General features: G+C 51.5%; 11 protein-coding genes across 11 annotated transcripts; 6 read left to right on the forward strand and 5 right to left on the reverse strand.

The window, feature by feature from the left end:
- Nucleotides 1–67: 67 nt before the first annotated feature.
- N7457_002081 (S-adenosyl-L-methionine-dependent methyltransferase MidA) lies at nt 68–1,792 on the forward strand (the record flags this gene model as incomplete). Its single annotated transcript, XM_057173127.1, has 4 exons — nt 68–220; nt 283–549; nt 624–828; nt 891–1,792. The coding sequence occupies 4 exons, from the start codon at nt 68–70 to the stop codon at nt 1,790–1,792; spliced, it is 1,527 nt and encodes a 508-aa protein (XP_057033278.1).
- A 346-nt stretch (nt 1,793–2,138) lies between these two features.
- On the reverse strand, nt 2,139–2,618 carry N7457_002082 (phosphatase YCH1; the record flags this gene model as incomplete). The annotated part of the gene is made up of 2 exons (XM_057173128.1): nt 2,139–2,449; nt 2,510–2,618. The coding sequence occupies 2 exons, from the start codon at nt 2,616–2,618 to the stop codon at nt 2,139–2,141; spliced, it is 420 nt and encodes a 139-aa protein (XP_057033279.1).
- A 320-nt stretch (nt 2,619–2,938) lies between these two features.
- On the forward strand, nt 2,939–3,574 carry N7457_002083 (mitochondrial 37S ribosomal protein bS21m; the record flags this gene model as incomplete). Its single annotated transcript, XM_057173129.1, has 1 exon — nt 2,939–3,574. The coding sequence occupies one exon, from the start codon at nt 2,939–2,941 to the stop codon at nt 3,572–3,574; it is 636 nt and encodes a 211-aa protein (XP_057033280.1).
- Nucleotides 3,575–3,961: 387 nt separating this feature from the next.
- On the reverse strand, nt 3,962–5,297 carry N7457_002084 (uncharacterized protein; the record flags this gene model as incomplete). The annotated part of the gene is made up of 2 exons (XM_057173130.1): nt 3,962–4,955; nt 5,134–5,297. The coding sequence occupies 2 exons, from the start codon at nt 5,295–5,297 to the stop codon at nt 3,962–3,964; spliced, it is 1,158 nt and encodes a 385-aa protein (XP_057033281.1).
- Nucleotides 5,298–5,643: 346 nt separating this feature from the next.
- N7457_002085 (glucose-6-phosphate isomerase) lies at nt 5,644–7,359 on the reverse strand (the record flags this gene model as incomplete). The annotated part of the gene is made up of 2 exons (XM_057173131.1): nt 5,644–6,805; nt 6,860–7,359. 2 exons carry the CDS (start codon nt 7,357–7,359, stop codon nt 5,644–5,646), a joined length of 1,662 nt encoding a protein of 553 aa, XP_057033282.1.
- A 915-nt stretch (nt 7,360–8,274) lies between these two features.
- On the forward strand, nt 8,275–10,760 carry N7457_002086 (uncharacterized protein; the record flags this gene model as incomplete). Its single annotated transcript, XM_057173132.1, has 5 exons — nt 8,275–8,293; nt 8,365–8,424; nt 8,482–9,071; nt 9,122–10,606; nt 10,668–10,760. The coding sequence occupies 5 exons, from the start codon at nt 8,275–8,277 to the stop codon at nt 10,758–10,760; spliced, it is 2,247 nt and encodes a 748-aa protein (XP_057033283.1).
- A 655-nt stretch (nt 10,761–11,415) lies between these two features.
- Nucleotides 11,416–12,970, forward strand: N7457_002087 (L-fuconate dehydratase; the record flags this gene model as incomplete). The annotated part of the gene is made up of 4 exons (XM_057173133.1): nt 11,416–11,460; nt 11,533–11,637; nt 11,695–12,300; nt 12,368–12,970. 4 exons carry the CDS (start codon nt 11,416–11,418, stop codon nt 12,968–12,970), a joined length of 1,359 nt encoding a protein of 452 aa, XP_057033284.1.
- A 441-nt stretch (nt 12,971–13,411) lies between these two features.
- tim21 lies at nt 13,412–14,287 on the reverse strand (the record flags this gene model as incomplete). Its single annotated transcript, XM_057173134.1, has 4 exons — nt 13,412–13,597; nt 13,654–13,708; nt 13,762–13,946; nt 14,009–14,287. The coding sequence occupies 4 exons, from the start codon at nt 14,285–14,287 to the stop codon at nt 13,412–13,414; spliced, it is 705 nt and encodes a 234-aa protein (XP_057033285.1).
- A 348-nt stretch (nt 14,288–14,635) lies between these two features.
- N7457_002089 (ADP-ribosylation factor GTPase-activating protein) lies at nt 14,636–16,401 on the forward strand (the record flags this gene model as incomplete). The annotated part of the gene is made up of 6 exons (XM_057173135.1): nt 14,636–14,701; nt 14,774–14,909; nt 14,981–15,164; nt 15,280–15,935; nt 15,995–16,312; nt 16,373–16,401. The coding sequence occupies 6 exons, from the start codon at nt 14,636–14,638 to the stop codon at nt 16,399–16,401; spliced, it is 1,389 nt and encodes a 462-aa protein (XP_057033286.1).
- A 559-nt stretch (nt 16,402–16,960) lies between these two features.
- Nucleotides 16,961–18,607, reverse strand: N7457_002090 (folic acid synthesis protein; the record flags this gene model as incomplete). Its single annotated transcript, XM_057173136.1, has 3 exons — nt 16,961–17,942; nt 18,007–18,215; nt 18,272–18,607. Coding segments are annotated over 3 exons (1,527 nt in total), but the record flags the coding sequence as incomplete, so codon positions are not given.
- Nucleotides 18,608–19,513: 906 nt separating this feature from the next.
- Nucleotides 19,514–21,743, forward strand: N7457_002091 (putative dynamin GTPase; the record flags this gene model as incomplete). Its single annotated transcript, XM_057173137.1, has 4 exons — nt 19,514–20,397; nt 20,466–20,892; nt 20,946–21,473; nt 21,522–21,743. The coding sequence occupies 4 exons, from the start codon at nt 19,514–19,516 to the stop codon at nt 21,741–21,743; spliced, it is 2,061 nt and encodes a 686-aa protein (XP_057033288.1).
- Nucleotides 21,744–22,169: the final 426 nt, after the last annotated feature.

Raw genomic sequence — 22,169 nt, forward strand, 5'->3', positions numbered from 1 at the left:
TCGGGAAAGTCCAGATTCGTGGATATTGCAATACCAACAATTCTCACCACTCAATCCGGGACCAATAATGAACCAAGCTACGAGGCGCGTTGCGTCGCATATCCTCCGCAGACCTCGCAACCCAGTAGTTCCGAGATGCTCACAGAGATGGAACTCTTCCTCGTTTGAACAGAGACAATGGTCGACACCACTAGCCAAAACATTGGCCAGTGTCATGAAGGTACTTGACCACTGAAGTTCTTTTCTTGCTGTATTTTTGCTAATCGTTCACTTTCGCAATAGGTTACTGGGCCCGTGCCTATCGCGGCGTTCATGCGCCAAGTCTTGACTTCCCCAGACGGCGGATATTATACCACTAGAGGCGAAGGTGGAGGTGTTTTCGGAAAGAATGGCGATTTCGTTACGTCACCAGAGATCTCGCAGGTCTTTGGAGAGTTGATTGGCATATGGACCATAGCGGAGTGGATGGCGCAAGGCCGAACCAGGAGTGGTGTTCAGCTGATGGAGGTTGGCCCCGGAAAAGGAACATTAATGGATGATATGTTGCGGGTGAGTGGTTGCAATCATGCTTGTCTCCTATGGGTGAAGCGCATCGGGCTCAGTGTACTGACTGGTCCCCGCAGACTTTCCGAAACTTCAAGAGCTTTTCTTCTAGTGTCGAAGCAATCTATCTCGTGGAAGCTAGTGGAACACTCAGAGCAGTACAGAAGCGACTGCTCTGCGGTGAGGAGGCTGTGATGGAGGAGACAGATATTGGACACCGGAGTATATGCAAGTACTTTGATGTACCTGTCATTTGGGTTGAGGATATCCGTCTGCTGCCACATGGTAAGTGGTAACTTTGATTCTATCCATTTGCCGAATGCTGACAAAAGATATCGGCGATACAGAGGAAGGCAAGACACCTTTCATCTTTGCGCATGAATTCTTTGATGCACTTCCTATTCATGCCTTCGAATCTGTCCCTCCGTCTCCGGAGAACCAGGAAGCCGATCAGCCACGAAAAATCATGACCCCCACTGGTCCAGTAGAAATACACGATCCACCCAAGGTCGCCAACACTCCACAATGGCGAGAGCTAATGGTCACATTAAATCCAAAGGCCGTTGAAGAGAACATAGAAGGAGAACCCGAGTTCCAATTGACCAAAGCTAAGGCCTCCACACCATCATCGCTAGTGATCCCGGAGATCTCTCAGCGTTACCGAGCCCTCAAGTCTCAGCCAGGCTCAACCATCGAGATCAGCCCCGAGAGCCGAATCTATGCCGCTGACTTTGCACGCCGCATCGGTGGTGATTCTGCCTCTGCCCTCGCTTTGAAAAAGAAGTCTGGTTCCAGCACAGCCCCCTTGTCAGTGAAGAAGACTCCATCCGGGGCAGCCTTGATCATGGACTACGGGACAATGTCAACCATCCCCATCAACTCGTTGCGCGGAATCAAAAGCCACCAGAAGGTGGCAGCGCTCTCAGAGCCCGGCCGGGTCGATGTTAGCGCGGATGTTGATTTCACTTCACTGGCTGAAGCGGCTATTGAGGGTAGCGACGGCGTCGAGGTTCACGGTCCTGTTGAACAGGGTGACTTCCTCGGTGCCATGGGTATTGAGGAGCGCATGCGGCAGCTACTCCGCAAAGTGCCAGACGAGGAGCACAGAAAGACACTAGAAACTGGTTGGAAGCGATTGGTTGAGAAGAGCGGTGGATCAATGGGACAGATCTATAAGGTCATGGCCATTATCCCCGAGAACGAAGGTAAGAGGCGACCTGTTGGCTTTGGAGGAGGCATTCAAATGTAAATTCGTATCTATGTTCTTGCTGTATATTGATAGATTAGCTCTGTCTGCCCACTTCATGTACAATAATTTCATCTACTGTCGAAGATTCCACCAAATACAATGACATAGACATGCCCAGCATATGAACAAATCGCGATCTAGATACCCTCAAGTGCCATCGAACAAGAATACTTTCGTCAAAACTCCGCCCAAACAAAAAAGAAAAAGAAAAGATAGCTCGAAGTAAAAATGATCAATGCATCTAAATGGTATCTGTATCTCTCCTATCAAGTTCGTCAAATCTCATAAATAAAAAGGGCTAATGCATAAAATGGTCGGGGCCTGACTTCACACAAGCAGTCGGAGCTCAATATTCTTCCCAAACATCAGCAGCATAAGCATCAGTCACCTTAGCATCATTGCCATACTTCTGCTGCCATTCCACGAATCCACCATCGAGGATAAATACCTGCTGCTTTTGGCTCTCCTCGACACCGAGTGCGCTCTCACGCTCGCGCGCGTATCGGAGAGCAGCAGATGGACCACGCTGCTGACTGAGTGCACAGTGGAAGACAACCATCTGCTTGTCTTTGAGAGTGCGGATGAGCTCGGGCATGCGTACATCCAGTGTTGAGCTGGGTACCCAAGTTGATAAGCGGATATGGCCGCCAATATGATCTGGTTAAGCCGTGAGCTAATTTGCTTCAACTTGGTAAGAATGGAATAGCTAATAGTTACCTGAGTCTCGGACATCAACGATGGCTAGGTTGGTTGGTTCCGTTCGAAGTAGGGCCGCTAGGGCATCACGGCCCATGCGGGGGAGCGTTGCGATTGAGATGGATGACATTCCGTTTTTCTCGGCGGGATTTGGTGAGAACTATGTGCCAGGGAGACTTTTCAAGATGTAGCAGGAAAGATATTTGCAAGTTCCTGAGATTTGGAGATGTGGTGCACATTATCTCGAGCAAATGCAACAAAAACACACAGCACGTGACCTACAATTTCCTTTCCAATCGGGGAACGATGATTTTCCGTCACGGCCACTCCGAGCACCTCTCCATTGACCCTGCACGCCCACGTCGACCAATCCTTCCTTCGTCAAGGCTAGCAGATACTCCAGTCTACTCCCGCCGATCTGCTCAATTGACACCAACAAGTCCGATTAAAATGGACTTCCGCCTCCTGGCCCGCGGCCTCCGCGCCAGGCCAACACCATGGCTCCAACAGCAGACCCCAATGCACCCGTTCGCCTCCCTCGCCAACGCAGTGCGCTACAATTCCTCCACCTCATCACCCAGCAAACCCTTCAAGCCCACATCTCCCACCGACGAGCCCACCACAGTGCCCGAGGCCGCCAAGAAAACACAAAAGCCGACCTCCGACTTCGACGATATCCTCAGCAGACTTGAGCTAAACAAGCCCCGCGGCGCACCCTCCAGCCAACGCCGAGTCTTCTCAGATGCCCTCTCCCGGGCCGTCGGCCAAGGCGCACAGAGCAGCCTCCGATCACGCTCGCGCGCACCTCTGCCCACACGCAAGGTCGAGCTGAAGCTCGGACCTACACTTGGTCGACAGGCTCACGTTGAGCCTGAGCGTGGTACAGATCTTGCCAGTGCGCTGCGGAAGCTTCACACCACTATTGTGCAGAATAAGATTAAGCAGGAGGCTCATGCTCAGCGATTCCACATTCGTAAGGGTATGGTTCGCAAGCAGAAGAAGATGCTGCGCTGGAAGAAGCTGTTCAAGTTCTCTTTCCAGGGAACTGTGCAGAAGATCCAGCGGATGCAGGCGCAGGGATGGTAATTTAATGCCTCTCTTTTGCCTTGGGTCTCGGTGCTGCGGCTTGTCTACTCGGCTTGTATGTATATACTGAGGCGGGTGCGGAGTGATGGACTGAGTGGGCAGTATGTGGCATTGGCCTGAAAATTGGTGTTTCTTTTATTTTTCCTTTGTTACTTGTACAACTATTACCTAGGTACTTGATTTCTCTTTTTGTGTTGAATTTGGCTCTTGCATTAGATATGGAAATGCATCGGATTTGATTAACCTGATCACTTGAGACATCAAATCATGATATGTAGAGAACACTAGCTTCTTGCCAGTGGTCAATTCTGCCTTTCGACATAGGTACACTGTACACGTCGTAGACGGCCACCTCATACTCTCAGGCTATACATTCAACTTTACAGATCAATCCCTCTTCCCGCTTGGGAATCCATATCCCCCTCCAACCCCGTTCCCATTACCGTTAGGAGAGCCAGAGTAACCACCATACCCATTGGCCTTTCCTCCATTTCCAAAGGTAACACCAGCACCCATCGCCCCGCGCGCAGGAGTGCCACCCAAAAGCCCATCTCCATGCCAAGTAGGCCGACCACGCGAACGCCCACCCTTGCGCTCCCAGAACAGCGCAACCAAAGCGCCAACCGAAGCCGCCATGACAAAGAACGCCAGCTTAGAAAAGAAAGAACCGGAGCTCTTCCCAGACCCAGTCGCCAAAGCCAGCCAGGACTCGGAAGCAGGCCGCACCGGCCACCCAATGCTCGCGCCGCCCTCCAGCCATGCAACATGGAAAGAGAACGTAAGCGGCTCCCCGCGCACAACCTTAGTGCCGTGTCCAGCAGTCCAAGGCTCGCGCGCCGCCTGCGCAAGAGCAACAGGTTCCTCGTCCGCATCCAGCTTGGGATTCTTGCCTGTGTTATCAAACTCCGGGGTCGAGTATGCGATACCGCCAACTGCGAACCCAGGCTGTCCAGACTGGCCGATGTTGGTCTTGCTCTGTTGCTCTGCGGCCGCGTCCGAGGCCATGTTGTGCATCACGACGTTCATATCCGTCCAGATGTGCAAGTGGCTCAGTTGCAGCGTGCCCTGCAGCGCGATTGTGAGGGGCGTGAAGGGAGGTCCGTTGTCGGCCAGTGCTGAGAGAGAGTCTACTTCTCCCGATTTGTCGTCCGAGTCTTTGTCCGCTTTCTCTACTGCGCCGGCGGAGGGTGTGAGTGGTGCCGTTGGCACGCGGCAGGTCATTGGGACATCGGAGTGGACGTAGAACTCGAGGAGATGGTAGAGTTCATCGGTAAGTGAGTCGATAGTGCATGTTATCGTTTCGGAGACGCCGTAGTGGAGGGAGAGAGGGCGGGCAGTTTCGTTGCAAGTGACAAAGGGCACATATTGAAGTTTGCCGAGGCTGTCAGTGACCTGAAGATTTTCGTAAATGCTATTAGCTTTGTGTCTCGATGTGGTTTGCGCTGGCGCTTGCGTGTTAGGAGTTGGTAGACGGGCTGGTGGCGCTTACATGCTCTCCCTCCCTATATAACAAGCAATGATTAGCAGTGCTGTAAAGGTCTATTGAATAGTTATCTCACATTGTCCGGTTCAAACATGACACTGGGATGTCCTCTCTCGGTTTGTATCCCTCGCTGTTGCCGTTGGCGCTCCCCGCAAGAGCGCCAGTTGGCCACATGGCGCCTGTCAAAGACAGCAGCGCCAGCGCAGCAGAGGATGGACTCAATTGGCGTTTCAAAGTCATTTTTATTTCTCGGATAATTGTAAAGATCGCCGCGCATCGGCCAGATTGCAGAGTTCGAGGGTTGCGCAAAGGTCAAGGACGGAGTTCGACCGCGGCGTTGCGGAGTCGGAGTTGCGGCCAACAACTGGATTTCCCCTTGCTGCAGCGACCCCAGTGGTTGCATCACATTGAATCCAAAGCCACCACTCCTAATTCTAGTGTATTAACATGGTCTACAATATCTTACTTGCTCAATGATGGAAAATTCGATAATTGTTCATTCCTTCTCAAAACGGAAAAATATGTGGAAAATCGTTGCTCGTCAAAACTACACATCCCACGGTCCTTCACACAAGACCATAACTCTCTAAGCCAGCTTAGCCTTCTCCTTGAAAGCAAGCAGAAGACCACTGGTGGAGCTGTCATGGTCGGCACCAGCGCCCTCGGTCTCCAGCTCGCTTTGGATGTTCTTGGCGAGGGCCTTGCCCAACTCGACACCCCACTGGTCGAACGAGTTGATGTTCCAAATAGCACCTTCGGTGAAGGTGACGTGCTCGTAGTAGGTAATCAGAGCACCCAAGGTGGAGGGAGTGATCTTCTGAGCCAAAATGGAGGTGGTGGGACGGTTACCCAGGAAAGTCTTGTGAGCGACAAGCTCCTCAGCGGCACCCTCAGCCTTGACCTGAGCGGGGGTCTTGCCGACCATCAAAGCCTCGGACTGGGCGAGGAAGTTGGCAGCCAGCATGCGCTGGTGCTTACCACCCTCAACGGGGTTGTGTGACTCGGCGGCCATCAAGAAATCGGCGGGGATGAGCTTGGTGCCCTGGTGCAGGAGCTGGAAGAAGCTGTGCTGCGCGTTGGTGGCAGGCTCGCCGAACAGGATGGGTCCAGTGGTGTACTTGACGTATTCTCCAGTGCGAGTGATAGCCTTACCGTTGCTCTCCATGGAAAGCTGCTGCAGGTACGCGGGGAAGCGGTGCAGGTACTGGTCGAAGGGAGCAACCAAGTGGGTCTGGGCACCGAAGAAGTCGCTGTACCAGACACTCAACAAACCACCAAGAGCAGGGATGTTCTTCTCGAGGGGGGTCTCCCGGAAGTGCTTGTCCATAGCCTGGGCACCGGCCAGGAACTGGTGGAAGTTGTCGTAACCAATGTACAGAGCCACAGACAGGCCAATGGCACTCCACACGGAGTAACGGCCACCCACCCAAGACTCAAATCCGAACATGTTCTTGGCATCAATACCAAACTTGGTGACCGCAGCCTCGTTGGTAGAGAGGGCCACAAAGTGCTTAGCGATGTGTGCATCCTCCTTGGCAGTCTGGAGGAACCAAGACTTAGCGGTGTTGGCATTGGTAGTGGTCTCTGCGGTGGTGAAAGTCTTCGAGGCGATCAGGAAAAGGGTGGTCTCGGGGTCCGAGTTCTTCAGAGCTTCGGCGATGTGGGTGCCATCAATGTTGGAGACGAAGTGGAGCTTGATGTCGGGGTGGCCATAAGGCTTGAGAGCCTCAGTGACCATAACAGGGCCGCTAGATGCAGATGTCAGCTACAGTCCCTAAACGATTCAGGACAGAAAAGCTTACAGATCGGAACCACCAATACCAATGTTGATGATGGTGTTAATCTTCTTGCCAGTGTAACCCTTCCACTCGCCGCTCCGGACCTGCTCGGAGAACTCCTTCATGTGCTCCAGAACAGCATTGACATCCTCAACCACACTCTTGCCGTCCACCTGCATGGGCTCATTGGCCACGTTGCGCAGAGCAGCATGGTAGACAGCTCGATCCTCTGTGAAGTTGATGTGCTCACCACGGAACATGGCATCACGGAGCTCTTCGACCTTAGCCTCCTTAGCAAGCTGGACCAACAGAGAAACGGTCTCCTGGGTTAGGAAGTTCTTAGAGAAATCGAAGAGGATCTCTGTGTTGTCTACTGTGTTGGCAAACTTGTGGCTGAAGTTCTCGAAGCGCTTGGGGTCCTTCTGGAACTGATCCTTCAGGACAAGGTTACGACCCAAGGTGGTGTGGTGCTCCTGGAGCTCCTTCCAGGCAGGAAGGTCATTGGTTTGGGAGAAACCAGGCATGGTGACAATGGTTGAGGGGTTCTATGAGTAGAGGGGATTAGCGCTGGCCACGATGGGTATACTATGTTGTACCAAATGAGGTTCAGAAGAAGACACTTGAAACATACAGAAAGCAAAGAGGTTGGATAGAGAAAGAAACAACAAAAGTAACAGGAAATCGAATGGCGTCAGTTGCGTCCGGCGCGTTGGGGTCCGAGGGGTCGTGGGGCAACATCATCATTGCCGCATTCGGTTTATTTTTGGATTTTACTGGGTATTATTTTCTGGAATCGCCCATTTTCTCTCTTTGGTCTCCGGTTAAGCCGAATCTGCTTACCGGGAGTACTCCACTATTCTTTGTATACTTGTAGGCAATTGTTTTTACTCTTCTGGGCCCGGACCGTTGGCTTCCAGAATGCTGTAGAGCGGGACATTTGGAATTGAGCGGCTATGGGTGACATGCTTCGCTATACAACATAGTCCAATTTTAAACCTCATGGCGGTCTTGAACCGGGCAACACATTGGCTTGTGCTGGTTCGATTGGTTGACTGTATGACATAGTCGCCAACTATATCCCCTGTAAGTACGGAGAATATACACATAGATGTGGGCAGTTGTTTCATGTATCTACCTAGGTATCTCTATATGGATGTAGACATTGGGCACATGTCTCATATAAAGTCCCCGGTACCGAAGGGTACATAGTAAAACGGTGCATAACAGGTACACCTTGGTCGCTCCTGCACAACGGGCCTTCATGCGCGCACGTGCCACCTTTCATTTTGGGAGCTACCGTTGCGACGCTGTCCACCGCCTGTTCACCGCCTACGCTTTTTCGCTGGCAAAAGTGAAGATAGTTTCAATCGAGCCTTGGCCGACCTGACTTTGTCCACATTGTCAACATTGTCAACGTCGGCGGTACCGTCATCGGCATCATGTACAATCCTTATCAACGTGAGTATCTCTTCCCATTTCAAGGCGCTTGAGAAAACCTTGTTGTCACGAACATGCTAACTCTCAGACAGCCCCCGGTCTTTATGGACAGGCTCCCGATTATGGCGCATATGGCGCGCCTCCAGGCATGGGTGAGTAAATTACTTCCTATTATAATCTCATTTTCAATTCAGACTGACCAGTTCCAGCACCTCCTCCGGGAATGGCTGCTCCAGGTACTAGCGCACCCCCAGGCATGCAACAAGCCAACAACCAGCCTGGTCGCCCAGGAAGCTTCCCACCTAACTTCCAACCCCCTGCCAATATGCCCAACATCAATTTCTCTGCCCCGGTAATTCGTCTTGGTACCTCGGGCCCAGCTAAGCCTGCAGCTCAAGAGGGCAGTCGGGAACGCTCAGATGGTCCTGGGCGCCGTGCGGGTCTGGGATCGATGGGCATGGATAGCCAGCGCCATCACGGTCGCGATACCGGCATGCAGCTCCAACCTCCTACTCGCGATGAAATTGTCCGCACGCTTTTTGTTGGTGGAATCACCGAAGGCGTAGGCGGTGATGATGGCATTGAGCGCATTCTACGATCTACAGGTATCTTGCGCCGTTGGATTCGCGCTACAGATGCCGATGAGAAACCGTGCCGCTTTGGCTTTGCCGAATATGATGACCCGGAGAGTCTTGAGGTTGCGGTTGAAACATTGAAGGATGTCGAAGTGCCGGTCAAGAGACAGACACATGGCGCCGAAGGTGACGAGGATGAGAAGATCGAAAAGAGCCCGCTTCTGGTGCGTGAATACCAATCATGTTTAAATCAGTCTACTGACTTGTATGGCAGATCATTGTCGATGACGGCACCCTCACTTATCTGGAGCAATTTGAGTCTAGCCGAGCAGAGCAAGACCCCGAAGAACGTCAAGCACGTTTCGACGCTGCCCGCACGAACCTCAACAAGGTCTTGAAAGACCTTTTCCATCCCCCAGCCCCCACTAAAAAGGAGTCAAATGTTGATGGGGAGGGCGATGTTGAAATGAAGGATGGAGAAGTCGTTACAATCCCCATTACAATGGAAGATGAGTTGGCCGATATTCCCCCGGAGATGCGCGCCAATGTGGCCAAGGAGATTTCTGCATTCCGCGAACGAAGCACCCGCCGCGACCTCGAGCGTTTGAGACGCGAGGAGGAGATCGAGTCGATGGAGCGTGCACGCAATTCTGGTCCTCGTATCAACCGACTTGCTTCGCCTCCAGCATCCGCTCCCAGCGGTCCCGCCGCCGGTATCAACGGTATTCCACTCGGCCCGCGAGATCGTCATGTGCCGAACGCACCTTCCGGTCCAAAGGCTTTCGGTGTGCAGATTCCGAAAGACTATCAGAAGGGAGTTTCTTTCGTGAATGGTGGATCGTTGAATGGGGCCTACGTTAAGAGCGAAGACGAGGATTCTGATGCTAGCGACGACGAAATTGAACGCCGCCGAAAGGCGCGACACGAAGCCGAGGAGGAGAAGCAATTCTCCGATCAAGAACGCCGCTGGCTTAACCGTGAGCGCAGCCGAACCGCCGCGCTGGAGCGAGAGAAGAAGCGCGAGGATGAAGAAGATGTGAAGCTGCAAGCTGCGCACGATGAGATGGAAGCACGACTTGGTGCTTGGAACGACGATACTGAAGACAACCGGAAGGCGGCCGACTACTATGCAGACCGTGGAGCCTGGCTCCGGAACCGTGCCAGCTTCCGTTCCCGTGAGGTCAACATGGACGATTCCGATCGCGCCGCTGAAGATCGTGAGCGTGTGCAATCTGCCAAGCAGCAAGAGCAGGCTCGGGGTATGGCCGATGACTTCCTCGCTCGCCAAGCCAAGGAGCTTGAAGTCCGTACTCCGGAGGCTCCCCGTGAACCCCAACGCTTCAAGCTTTCCCTTGGAGCCGCCGCGCAGAAGGCTCAGGCCGCGACCAGTCGCCGTACAGTGGCCGAGGTGGAAGGACTACTGGAGGACGAGGAAGAGCCCGTCCACGCAACCCGCCGTCAACTTATTCCGATCAAATTCGATTCTGCCGCTGAAGCTGCCGGTCTTACCGACGAGGAGCGCGCTCAGGCGGCCCGTCAACTCGCTGCCGAGATTCCATCCGAGAAAGAAGGCCTTTGGAACTGGCAGGTCAAGTGGGAGTTTGTCGATGAAGCCATTATCAGTGACCAGCTCAAGCCGTTTGTGGAGAAAAAGATCGTCGAGTATCTTGGAGTGCAGGAACAAATGCTGGTGGACGTGGTGGAGGAACATGTGCGAAAGCATGGCTCCCCTCAGGAGTTGGTCGAACAGCTGGCCGAAGTGAGTACCTACCCTTTCTCTTCTATAAGCCCATTCACTAATCACCATCACCTCTCTATAGGCATTGGACGAGGAGGCCGAAGTCCTTGTTCGCAAGCTTTGGCGAATGATCATTTTCTGTTCCGAGAGCGAGAAACGAGGCCTGTCCTCTTGATCTAGCTATTTAAGTACATTTTGACGAGAGATGCTGCGTCTATTCTATCTCAGCTTCATGCAAATGTAACAGCAAATGAATATCAGATCATCCTGAATGTATGCTTTCAAATGGCTTCTCCCCCGTCTCCCGACACTTTTTCGGCCCCTAGATTATGCTGTAGTCCACAGAGTGCCCAGGTGGTATGTTGCATCCTTTACTCCGTATAGTACACGGAGGAACCGGGGGCAATGCAACCCCAGTCAGGGCAATCGCGGAGTATCTCCGAGTATGCTGCCTGCGCTGTGATTGGTGGAATCGCTGATTTTCCTGGCGTTTGTAATTCTCCGCCAATGAGAACGCGCCTGTGATGTCGGGGGAGGGGCGGTGGGATAAATTGGCGATGGCGCGGGGGAATATCTTGGGCTGTATATACAAGTTGGAATCTCTTGGAATTCTTGAATCATTTCTTCCTACTGACATATCCCTCCTTTGTCGCTCTTGTGTGTTCGAACCCCTCAAAAAAAGTGGTTTTTGACGATACCCAGTAGGTATATATACACTCCGGTATAGATCAACCACCACGTTGGTTTGGAGACTGACTCGTGCCCCTATTACTATTAGCTATTGACAGGACTGCCACCTATCTCTACGTCGTAATTGATAATTATTCACAATGGTCAAGATTACTGGCTTCACCACGCGCGACGTGAGGTTTCCGGTACGTCAACATTCATCCCAGGACAATGCCGTTGTATACTCCTTTCTTAGAATACTGACAACCCCACCATAGACCTCGCTGGACAAGACCGGTTCAGATGCGATGAACGCAGCGGGTGACTATTCATCCGCCTACTGCATCATCACCACAGATTCAGAATATACCGGACATGGCATGGTACGTCATAGCACACTCCACACCAAGAAGATTTGAACTAACCCAATAGCTATACAGACCTTCACAATTGGCCGTGGTAATGAGATTGTCTGTGCAGCGATTTCTCTCGTGGCCCCTATGGTCGTGGGTAAAGATCTCGACGAGTTGACCGCAGACTGGGGTAAGACCTGGCGTTACCTCGTCTCCGACAGCCAGCTGCGCTGGATCGGCCCCGAGAAGGGCGTGACCCACCTCGCTCTCGGTGCTCTTGTTAATGCTCTCTGGGACCTGTGGGCTAAGACCCTCGGCAAGCCTGTCTGGCGCATTGTGGCTGACATGACCCCCGAGGAGTTCGTGCGTTGCATTGACTTCCGTTATATCACTGATGCTATCACCCCCGAGGAGGCCATCGGTCTCCTGCGGGAGATTGAGGCTGGTAAACAGGATCGCATCAAGGAGGCTGAAGCCAGCCAGGCTGTTCCTGCTTATACTACCAGCGCTGGTTGGTTAGGATACAGCAAGGATAAGCTGAAGTCATTGTTGCAGGAGACTCTTGGGCAGGGCTACAAACACTTCAAGCTTAAGGTTGGTGGAGACCTGGAAGATGATAAGTCTCGATTGCGCATTGCGCGGGAGGCCATTGGGTACGACAAGGGGAATATTTTGATGGTGGATGCCAACCAGGTACGCTCCTTCCGTCCGAACGTCGTTCGTTCCAATTTGAGCCAGACTAACCGTTGACGACAAATAGGTCTGGTCCGTCCCCGAGGCTATTACCTGGATGCAAGAGCTCGCAGAGTTCAAGCCCTGGTTCATCGAAGAGCCTACCTCCCCCGATGATATCCTCGGTCACGCCGCCATCCGCAAGGCTCTGGCCAACACCCCCCATGGCCCCATTGGCGTTGCTACCGGCGAGATGTGCCAGAACCGCGTTATCTTCAAGCAGCTGTTGCAAGCCGGCGCCCTGACTGTTCTCCAGCCCGATGCCTGCCGTGTCGGCGGTGTGAACGAGGTTCTGGCCATTCTCTTACTGGCACGCAAGTTCGGTGTGCCTATTGTGCCACACTCTGGTGGTGTCGGTCTTCCCGAATACACTCAACACCTGAGCACGATCGACTATGTTGTCGTTACCGGCAAGAAAAGTGTTCTTGAGTATGTGGACCACCTTCACGAGCACTTTGTGCACCCATCTAGTGTTAAGGATGGTTACTATGTTACTCCCTTGGAGCCTGGGTACAGTGTTGAGATGAAGGCGGATAGTATGGATGCCTTCGAGTACCCCGGTCAGGAGGGTAAGAGTTGGTGGAGATCAGAGGAGGCGAAGACTATCATTGATGGACCTAGAGTTGTATAGACTTGTTGATGAGCTTGAGCGTGCATTTTTTCTAGACGATCATGTGTTTATGTGTATTCATGTCAATTTCTCTCAAAGAATCAAATTATAAATATGTTCTTCGGGCTAAGCTCACTGTAATGCAAGTTATATATTTCAAATACTCAGATCACATCAATACTTCAACTTATAACGAGATATGGGACAATATCGTATTGAAATTTGAGTCCTAAACTATGATACAGCGTACAGGTAATCGGAGCCTGAGTAGATGGCCAGTGGCCGAGATTTTCAATATAAAGTACAAGGGAGGCATCTTCCCCACATCTGGACAAAGTAAAAAAAGTCCCAAGAACAAAAGTTCGGATGAATGCAGAAATGTTCATCACAGATGGGCAGGGCTTGTGACCTAGCATGGGTTGAGGTGCAGGGGTATCATGGGGAATTGGCACCATCACCATATCAGCGCCACTGAATACCAAAGAGCTTCAATGCACTGGCCACACTGGGCTTCTCTGAGGCTTGCTCAAGCACAATGCGGGAGTGCCCCTTCACGTCCAGCGCCAGAAGCTGGTACTCGAAATCGCTCTTATCCAAAGGCTTGATCATGTGCACGACGACCACGCCGGAGTTGAGAGGACCCTCGACCTATAATTCACGATCAGTATACTCATGTTTGGTTTTCAGAAGGAGTGATATCGTACATGGAAGTGCATGCGAAGATGCTCACGACCTAGCCGGTCCTTTTCTGTAGATGATCTAGTCGTTGTTAGCATTTCAGTCATAGAGCTATGCAAGGAGCAAGAACTAACGCGATAGGTCTGTTTCGCGCCCATCGGCTCCGGGTCTCCTCGCCATAGGCCTTGATCTCTCTGCGATCACCGAGCAGCTTGATACACTCGGGGTGGTCCTTAATGCGCCCTACCGCGGTCTCGAACTGCCATGTCCTGCTATTGGGTGATAGGACCTCGAGATAGAAAAGTGTGAAGACTCCACCCTAATCAGGAAAAATAGTCAGGATCCACATGCTAGATCTTGAGGAATGAATGCAATATGTACCGTCAATACTGCTCCAGCCAATACTAGAACAAAGTTGAAGGACTGTTGTGTTGCCCGTGCAACCTTCTCTCCTCCACTCAAATCGCCCCACTGAACTCTCCCATCATCAGAGAGGACTGTAATGCTCTTCTTCCTTGACGAAGTAGTCTGAGGCCCGCCGCCTATATTGTTTTGCGTGGCGTAGAGCCGAGCGAGCTGTGTCTGTATGCGGGGAGAGGACCGGAGGATAGAGAAGGCGGGCGACACTCGGGGAAGAGCGCGTAATTGGAAGGAGCTCATTGTGATGAATCGCAAATGGGCTTTTCGTACGAGTTGGAGTATCTCGTCGGATAACGAATTGGATTATCTCCGTTGCCATCGGCGATCTTCATACGAGAATCACGTGCGACGAGATAATCCAGGTGACGGTTACAATACGGTAATACAATACTGCCGATGGCGGCGACAGCCGCGGCCAAACGGGAGGCGTTGTATGACGATTACACCAGGCACAGGGTCTCGAGTTGAGTGTCCACGTTCGCCATTCCCGACTCGGGATGCTTCCCTTTTGCCTTCCCTGAGCTGTCAATCAAACCCCCCTTTTTTCCTTTTCGGTGTCTTCCCCATTGATATCTCCTCGGTATCATCATGAGTGCCACAAAGGCGCAGTCTCAAAAGATCTTTGAGAAGGTCAAGCTGAAGCCTGCAAACAAGGTGCGCACACCCCCACCCCGTATGGCGCTGTATGATTGTGGCACTCGATTCTGATGTCTCTACCGCTTGCAGGTATGCTTCGATTGCGGCACTAAAAACCCGACATGGTCTTCAGTTCCGTTCGGTATTTATTTGTGCCTTGACTGTTCGGCACACCACCGTAATCTCGGTGTGCACATCTCCTTTGTCCGATCAACAAATCTCGACCGTATGTACTCTCCAATACAACTCCTCTATACGCCAATTGTTTCGGTATTTTGTTGCTGACATTGTATGCAGAGTGGCAATGGGAGCAGCTACGAGTGATGAAGGTTGGTGGAAATGAGTCTGCGACCAAATATTTCCAATCGCACGGAGGTTCCGCTGCGCTGGCGAGCAAGGATACCAAGGTCAAATATACCTGCAATGCAGCTGTCAAGTATAAGGAGGAACTCAAGAAGCGCGCTGCGCTGGATGCGCAACAGTCAGTGGATATCATAACGCAACCCATGCGACCAGGTGCTGACCAGTGTTGTTGCTTTTGTTTAGGTACCCCGAGGAAGTTGTTATCACAGATCTTCCTGCTGGCACTCCTTCAGATGGATCGAACACCCCTGCTGGCGATGGCGACGACGACTTCTTTTCCTCCTGGGACAAGCCCTCGATCAAGCGTCCGAGCAACCCCCCGTCGCGCACTGGTACACCCCCGTTGTCAGCCGCAACGGCTCTCCTTTCCTGAATGCCAGCACCGGCGCCAACGGATCCCGCTCGAAATCTCCTTTGTCTGCCTCCGAAGAGAAGCGCGCATCTCCGGCGCCCGCTGCTATTCGGCCCACAAGTGTCACCCGGAAGACCCCCACAGCTACCTCTGCGAAGAAGGGCAGCGTACTCGGTGCCAAGAAGGCACCAAAGCTCGGGGCTAGGAAGGTTGCGGCTGCAGATATCATCGATTTCGACGAGGCGGAGCGCAAGGCTAAGGAAGAGGCCGAGCGCATCGAAAAGCTTGGCTACGACCCCGAGGCCGAGCAGGCGGAAGCCGAGGCCAAGAAGGCTGCGAGTGCTGCCGCTGCTATCCCAATCGCTTCCCCCATCCCAGTCAGCCCTGCCCGCAACTCTCATGACCGCAATTCGAGCGACGTAGAGCGTTTGGGTATGGGTATGAGCAGACTTGGCTTTGGCCAGGTGTCGAAGCCCGTTGCCCCTAAGAAGCCGACCTTTGGTTCCGTTGGGCCTGCCAAGTCCAACCCTGCTGATGGTAATTTCCCTTTGTTGTTCCGAACTTGTTTAAAGGTGATGAGCTGACAGTCGACACAGATGCGGAACTTGCTCAGACCAGAACCCGATTTGGCGCCCAGAAGGGCATCTCGTCTGACGAATTCTTCGGACGAGACCGGTTTGACCCTGCTGCTCAATCGGAGGCTAAGGAGCGTCTCCGCCAATTCGACAGCGCTACTTCTATTTCTAGCAACAGCTACTTCGGCCGGCCCGAAGATGAGATCAGCTCGCTTGACGACGGTTACGGCGATATGGAGGTTGCTGCTAAGGACTTCATCCGCCGCTTTGGTATCACTGCTGGAGATGACCTTGAGAATTTGTCGCATCTGGTTGGCGAAGGTGCGACTAAACTACAGGGTGAGCACATCTTATCATTTGCACAGTTTTATATACTCGTTACTAACTGGATGTGACCAGGTGCTATTCGCAACTATCTCAACAACTAGGCTAGTTGCCTATGTCAATTAGATGTTACGCCTTCTATCAGTTCAAATACCTTAGCAAGCCACATTGATATCCGAATTCCCCCAGTCTCGCCCCCTTAGTGCGTGACGTATATTGTGTATCCCCTGCCCTTCTCAGACTTATGACGATACCTTTCCTCTGGAAAACAATTGTGATCAGCAGTCGACCAAAATTTGGGGTTCATATCGTGAAAAGCAATCTGGCGTGAGATTGACGATTTTTGTTCCCCTTCGCATTCCTACACTACAACATAGGATGATCAACGTCAGGGTTTTATTTTATTTTGCTAATTTCGTTGATAGGATTTAAGATAATCGAGAAGTTCATGATTTGATATTATTGATAGACAATGCACAAAAGCTCAGTCCCCCTTTGTTAGGTCCCGTACAACCCGAAAAAAATAAGAACTCCATGATGAATGAAGAGAACATAGTAGTACATCATAGTACAGGTCACACTCAAATGTTGAATACAAAAGGCCTCATGTAAACTCCCCCTGGCCAAGGATATATGATATGTGGCACGACAAAAAGAAACATCTCAATCAACGCGATAGATCGCATCCGCAACCTTTGCAACCTGCCACATCTCGCTGACATCATGAACACGCACAATATCCGCACCACCTGCCACACTAGCAGAGACCGTAGCAGCCGTACCCCAAACACGCTCCCGCGGGGTCTTCACCCCGGTAATATGCCCAATGAACCTCTTCCGACTCGGCCCCATCAACCAAGGGAAGCATTCAAGTCCTGGCATCGCGCGCAACTTCGGTAAATCCCTCAGGATCTCCAAATCATGCGGCTGGATCTTCGCAAAGCCGAGACCTGGGTCGAGAATGATACGCCAGCGTCGGATTCCCGCTTCTTCAGCGGCCGCAATGCGCTCGCCTAGTTCAGCTGCTACTTCCGGGATAACACCGCCGGGGTAGTCAAGCAGACTGGTCATTGTCTGCGGCGAGCCGCGCATGTGCATTAGGATGACTGATTTGCCGAGACGCGCTACTGTTGAGAGCATCTGCGGGTCGAGGAGGCCGGCAGAGATATCGTTGACGATGTCTGCGCCGGCGAGGCAGGCTGCTTCAGCTACACTGGCGCGGTAGGTGTCGATGCTGATGGCGATGTTTGCGGCTTCGGGCATGGCTCGGATATGGCGGATTGCGGGCACTACGCGGGCGATTTCTTCAGTGGCTCCGACGGGTGTTGAGCCCGGTCTGGTGCTCTCGCCGCCGATGTCGATGATCGTTGCGCCGGAGGCGATGAAGTTGCGGACTGTTTCTGTTATGTAGGTGAGGTCTGTTGGGGAGTGCTTGCCGCCGTCGGAGAAGGAGTCTGGGGTCAGGTTTAGGATTGCCATGATGTGAGTGCTGCGCTTGGGGTCTGTTGCGTGCAGGGATGGGAATTGTGGTGAGATTGGAGTTGTGGAGATTGGGGTTGGCTCTGGTGGTGGGAGAGCCTTTAGATGTGCGCTATATGTCTGCGCGTCCTTTCCTGGAAGAGGAGGATATTCATCGGGGATCAGTCTGGTGTTAGATGGTCAGTTCATGTGGTTGTGTGTCGGCAGATGAAGAGTCATTTGGTACACACTGGCTGAGAGGTCGCAACACAAAGTCTCGTTCCAGCATAAGATTGTGTGGGATGTTGAGACGTTCGTGAGAAAAGACCTCCTGATCATACAGCAGGATGTCCAGGTCTATAGAACGTGGGCCCTTGTCAATGAGCTTCTTTCTGCCCATCGCAATCTCAATGGATTGGAGAGTGTCCAGAAGATCCATAGGCGCGAGGGTTGTTTCCACCTGAGATGGGTTAATCACTAAGTCTACATATCTGACCATAAAATTGATTGACATACCTCACACACACCGTTGATGAACGGGTCTTGATCGAGCACATACATCGGCGCGGTCTCGAACAATGAGCTTGTCCTTTTGACCTTGATGCCAGCTTGGTCTAGTTCATGACAAGCCTGCTCAATCATTTCTATTCTGTCTCCAACATTGCTTCCCAAGGCAATGAAAGCCCGGTGGAGCTCTGGACTGGTGTACCTCAAGTTCATCTTGGGATCAATTGTTTGCACAGTGGAGAAATTCCTTGTAGGCGGGGTCAAATGCAACGACGGTATTAAACGCCGCGATAGAGCATTTCTATGCAAAATTTCGGATGATACCAATTGTGCTGTTTCAGCTGATCCTACAGAGTATTAAAATTGGTCTCAATGCAGACACGCCAAATTAAATGCGAAGAAGGAAAAATTGCGGGACAGGCATCTTTCCTCTTTGGGATGATACGCCGATAAGCGTGGAGGGGCAAGGAGGACATACCCAGGCTCTCCAGTGAGCGTGGTTTATAGCTATATGACTTGGTCAGATTCGCCACATCTAATTGGCCATCTGGGAATTATTACCATGCATGCAATGATCGATGACAGCCTCTCCTTGTGGCGGGAGCTATAGCCAATGACACAGGTCCCAATGACCTCACGGTTAGCCTTGGGTGCTGGATGGTAATAGATGCCAATAAAGGGGCTCTCTGCAATACCCTGGCACTCATACTGATCTGGAGACGAGCACAACTAAAGGAATAATGTAATGTTGAGTGAATCCTGTCCATGTACGTAGACTGCACGTGAGGCATTTCGCCTGCTTCTTGGCGTTGACACCTTGACACCTTGACACCTTGACACCTCGAGTGTTGGCCTTAGTGCCTTAATATCTACATCGATTCCGGCCGGCGGCTTTCACATCATCCTGTCTCCCCTTTACGATCTAGGCCATGCATATTCCTCTTGAATCCTTGCCTCCTTGAGGGATATTGCCAACAATATGGGTTCTGTTTCCTTCTTTGAGTGGCCATTTATGTGTGTCATTTGTGAAGATTTCACTTTCGCTAGCGATCTCATGAAACACAATTGACAATGATCCATGCAGCAGAACCCTGTTATTTGTCCACTGTATCTACTTGCTTCCGCCTCTTGGTTCTTTGACATGCTCTAGACTATATAAGGCAAGTATTTGAGCTTTCTCCAGCAAGCAGAACAGCTACCTTGCACTTTTCTTCTCGCCTCTGTAGCCTTTTTCCATCGAAGCCATCAGAAATGGTTCCACAGTTGGCTGCAGAGCAGGTTGCTCTTGACCGGCTTCGCACGAACATTGGCCTTCAGTCATCCAAAACCTCGAAACGCATGAATCAAATTGATCGACTTCGCGCTAATGGAGTTGACAATATCATCGCGCTACCGCAGTTGGTGGTAAGTGGTGACCAGTCGGCAGGAAAAAGCTCCGTTCTAGAAGGTATCACTGGGATCCCATTTCCTCGACAAGATGGCCTTTGCACTCGATTCCCGACTGAGATCATTCTTCGCCATGACTCTACCACATTTGGGCTTGCAATCACGGTTTCTATCATCCCGCACCAATCTCGGAATACGGAACAAAAAGCCAGCTTAAGTAATTTTCACCACCGCCTCCTGGATTTTGAAGAGCTACCAAACATCATCGATCAAGCTGCAAAGCTAATGGGTGTACGTGGCGCTGGAATGGAGGCGGAGGGTCCCGCGTTTGCTGCCGATGTCCTTCGACTCGAACTTGTTGGCGATACTGGCCTTCACCTGACAATCGTTGATCTTCCTGGTTTGATATCGGTTTCGGAAAACGAGGAAGATGTGCAGCTTGTGGAAAACTTGGTGGACTCATATCTACAAAATTCTCGCACTATAATCCTTGCGGTAGTGCCGGCAAGTAGCGATGTTGACACCCAGGGTATCATTCAACGTGCTCGGTGTTTCGACAAAGCCGGCTTCAGGACAGTTGGAATCATCACCAAGCCGGATCTCATCAACGAAGGGACAGAATCACGTGTCGCCCAGTTAGCAAACAACTGCGATCGCACAAGATTGAATCTTGGATGGTTCCTTCTCAAGAATCCCAGTCCAGTTGAGCTAAAGGCAGGAATCACACCGGATGGGCGCCGCCATGCGGAGTTGGCCTTTTTGGCACTGACCGTTGGAAGAAGCAAGGATTGGATTCCTCACGTATCGGCATTGACAGACTACGCTCCTTCTTGGAGGAATTGTTGGACAGCCATATTGAGAGAGAGATGCCAAAGGTTCGTGAAGATGCGCGTCGGGTGTTGCGTGGTATCAACGAGGAGCTTGGTGACCTTGGTTCTGAGCGGAAGTCCCCAAGCCAGATACGCATGTTCTTGACAAGAATAAGCACAAGCTATTACAATCTGATAAACGCTGGTGTTGAAGGGTCATATGGTGGCTGTGACGCGGGATTCTTTGGGACGAGCGATGGACAATTGTTTGTTCGTCTGCGTGCTGCAATTCATATAGAGAATGAGCGATTCTCCGATAATATGAGGGAGCATGGCGAGAAGCGTAAAGTGATACCGGGCAACCAGGAACGCCCTGAGCAAGACGAAGGTCAACTACATGTCACTGCAGAGGAGATGTTGGAGTGGATTCAGCAGGTAGGACTTTCCTTTGTAATGGAGATGCCTTGGGCAATACTAAGTCATTATAGGTTTATATCCAAACCAGAGGCCGAGAATTGCCAGGGAATTATAACCATTCATTCCTCGCTGAACTATTTCACGTGCAGTCGTCACGGTGGGCCTTGATCGCTCGTGAACACATCAATTCTATCTCAAAGATTGTTAGCCAATTCGCCAATCTCGCACTCATACATGTAATCAAAGATGGGAAGATTCGGGAAAATGTCAATTGCCTTATCCAGGCTGCACTGGAAGCAAACGTTGAAGCCAGTGAACACGAACTGGCAAAACTACTGGAGGATGAAACTCGCCAGCCAATCACCTACAACCACTATTACACGGACAACATCCAGAAAGCAAGACATGACAATTCCATGCAACAAATTGAGAAATCTGTGCGCGACGCTATTGCTCCTGACTGGAATGGTCGCCACAATCTACCAAATACAGAGAATGACATCGCCGGATTGTTGAAGTCTCTGAAATCCCGTCTTGTTGTTGACATGAAAGAACAAGCATGTCTCGACGCAAAAACCGATTTGAATGCTTACTACAAGGTCAGCGCATCACGATTACTAGGGAGATTCAATCTAATCTAGTGTTAGGTTGCTCGAAAAACATTCGTTGACAATGTCACTCGCCAAGTTATTGAGCGACATATTCTCGCCAAGCTATCTGATGCATTCAACCCTACAGTTGTCAGTTGCTATTCAGACGAGGATTTACTTAGTTTGGCAGCTGAATCCCCTCGAATCGGTCATCGACGTTCGGAGCTGCGCCGACTCCAGAAAGTCTTGGAACAGAGTCTTCGCGACTTGGCAGAATGATGCGGAAGAAGCTAAAATGGGATAAGAAGCGAAAAGATAGACATAGGACACAATTTGATAGCATTCAACCGACCAACTCGCACTACTCCGTATATATGTGCTGCTATCCGACAGTACTGTCGGGCCCGACGCTCGAAGGTCGCTAACTCACATAACGATCCAGAGAAGTTCGCAAACCAAGCCTTCGGTTGGTCGCATTGAATATACAATTGAAGTAGTGTTGCCTGAGCGCTCCTCATACTCCGTACAGGCCTGGAAGCTTCCAGTCTGCCAGTCTGACTCGCAGCGCCTCGGGGATTGTGACCTGTTACGTATCGCCTGCTCGATGGCTGCATGGTCGACATGGACTTCTGTCTTGGCTACCGGCTGATCGACAACGAAGAGAAAAGTATACACGAGTCAGATATTGGGCTGCCAGCCTGTCAG

Source organism: Penicillium paradoxum (genome assembly GCF_028828445.1).
Source record: "Penicillium paradoxum strain IBT 22861 chromosome Unknown utg000003l_segment0_segment0, whole genome shotgun sequence".
NCBI lineage: Eukaryota > Fungi > Ascomycota > Eurotiomycetes > Eurotiales > Aspergillaceae > Penicillium > Penicillium paradoxum.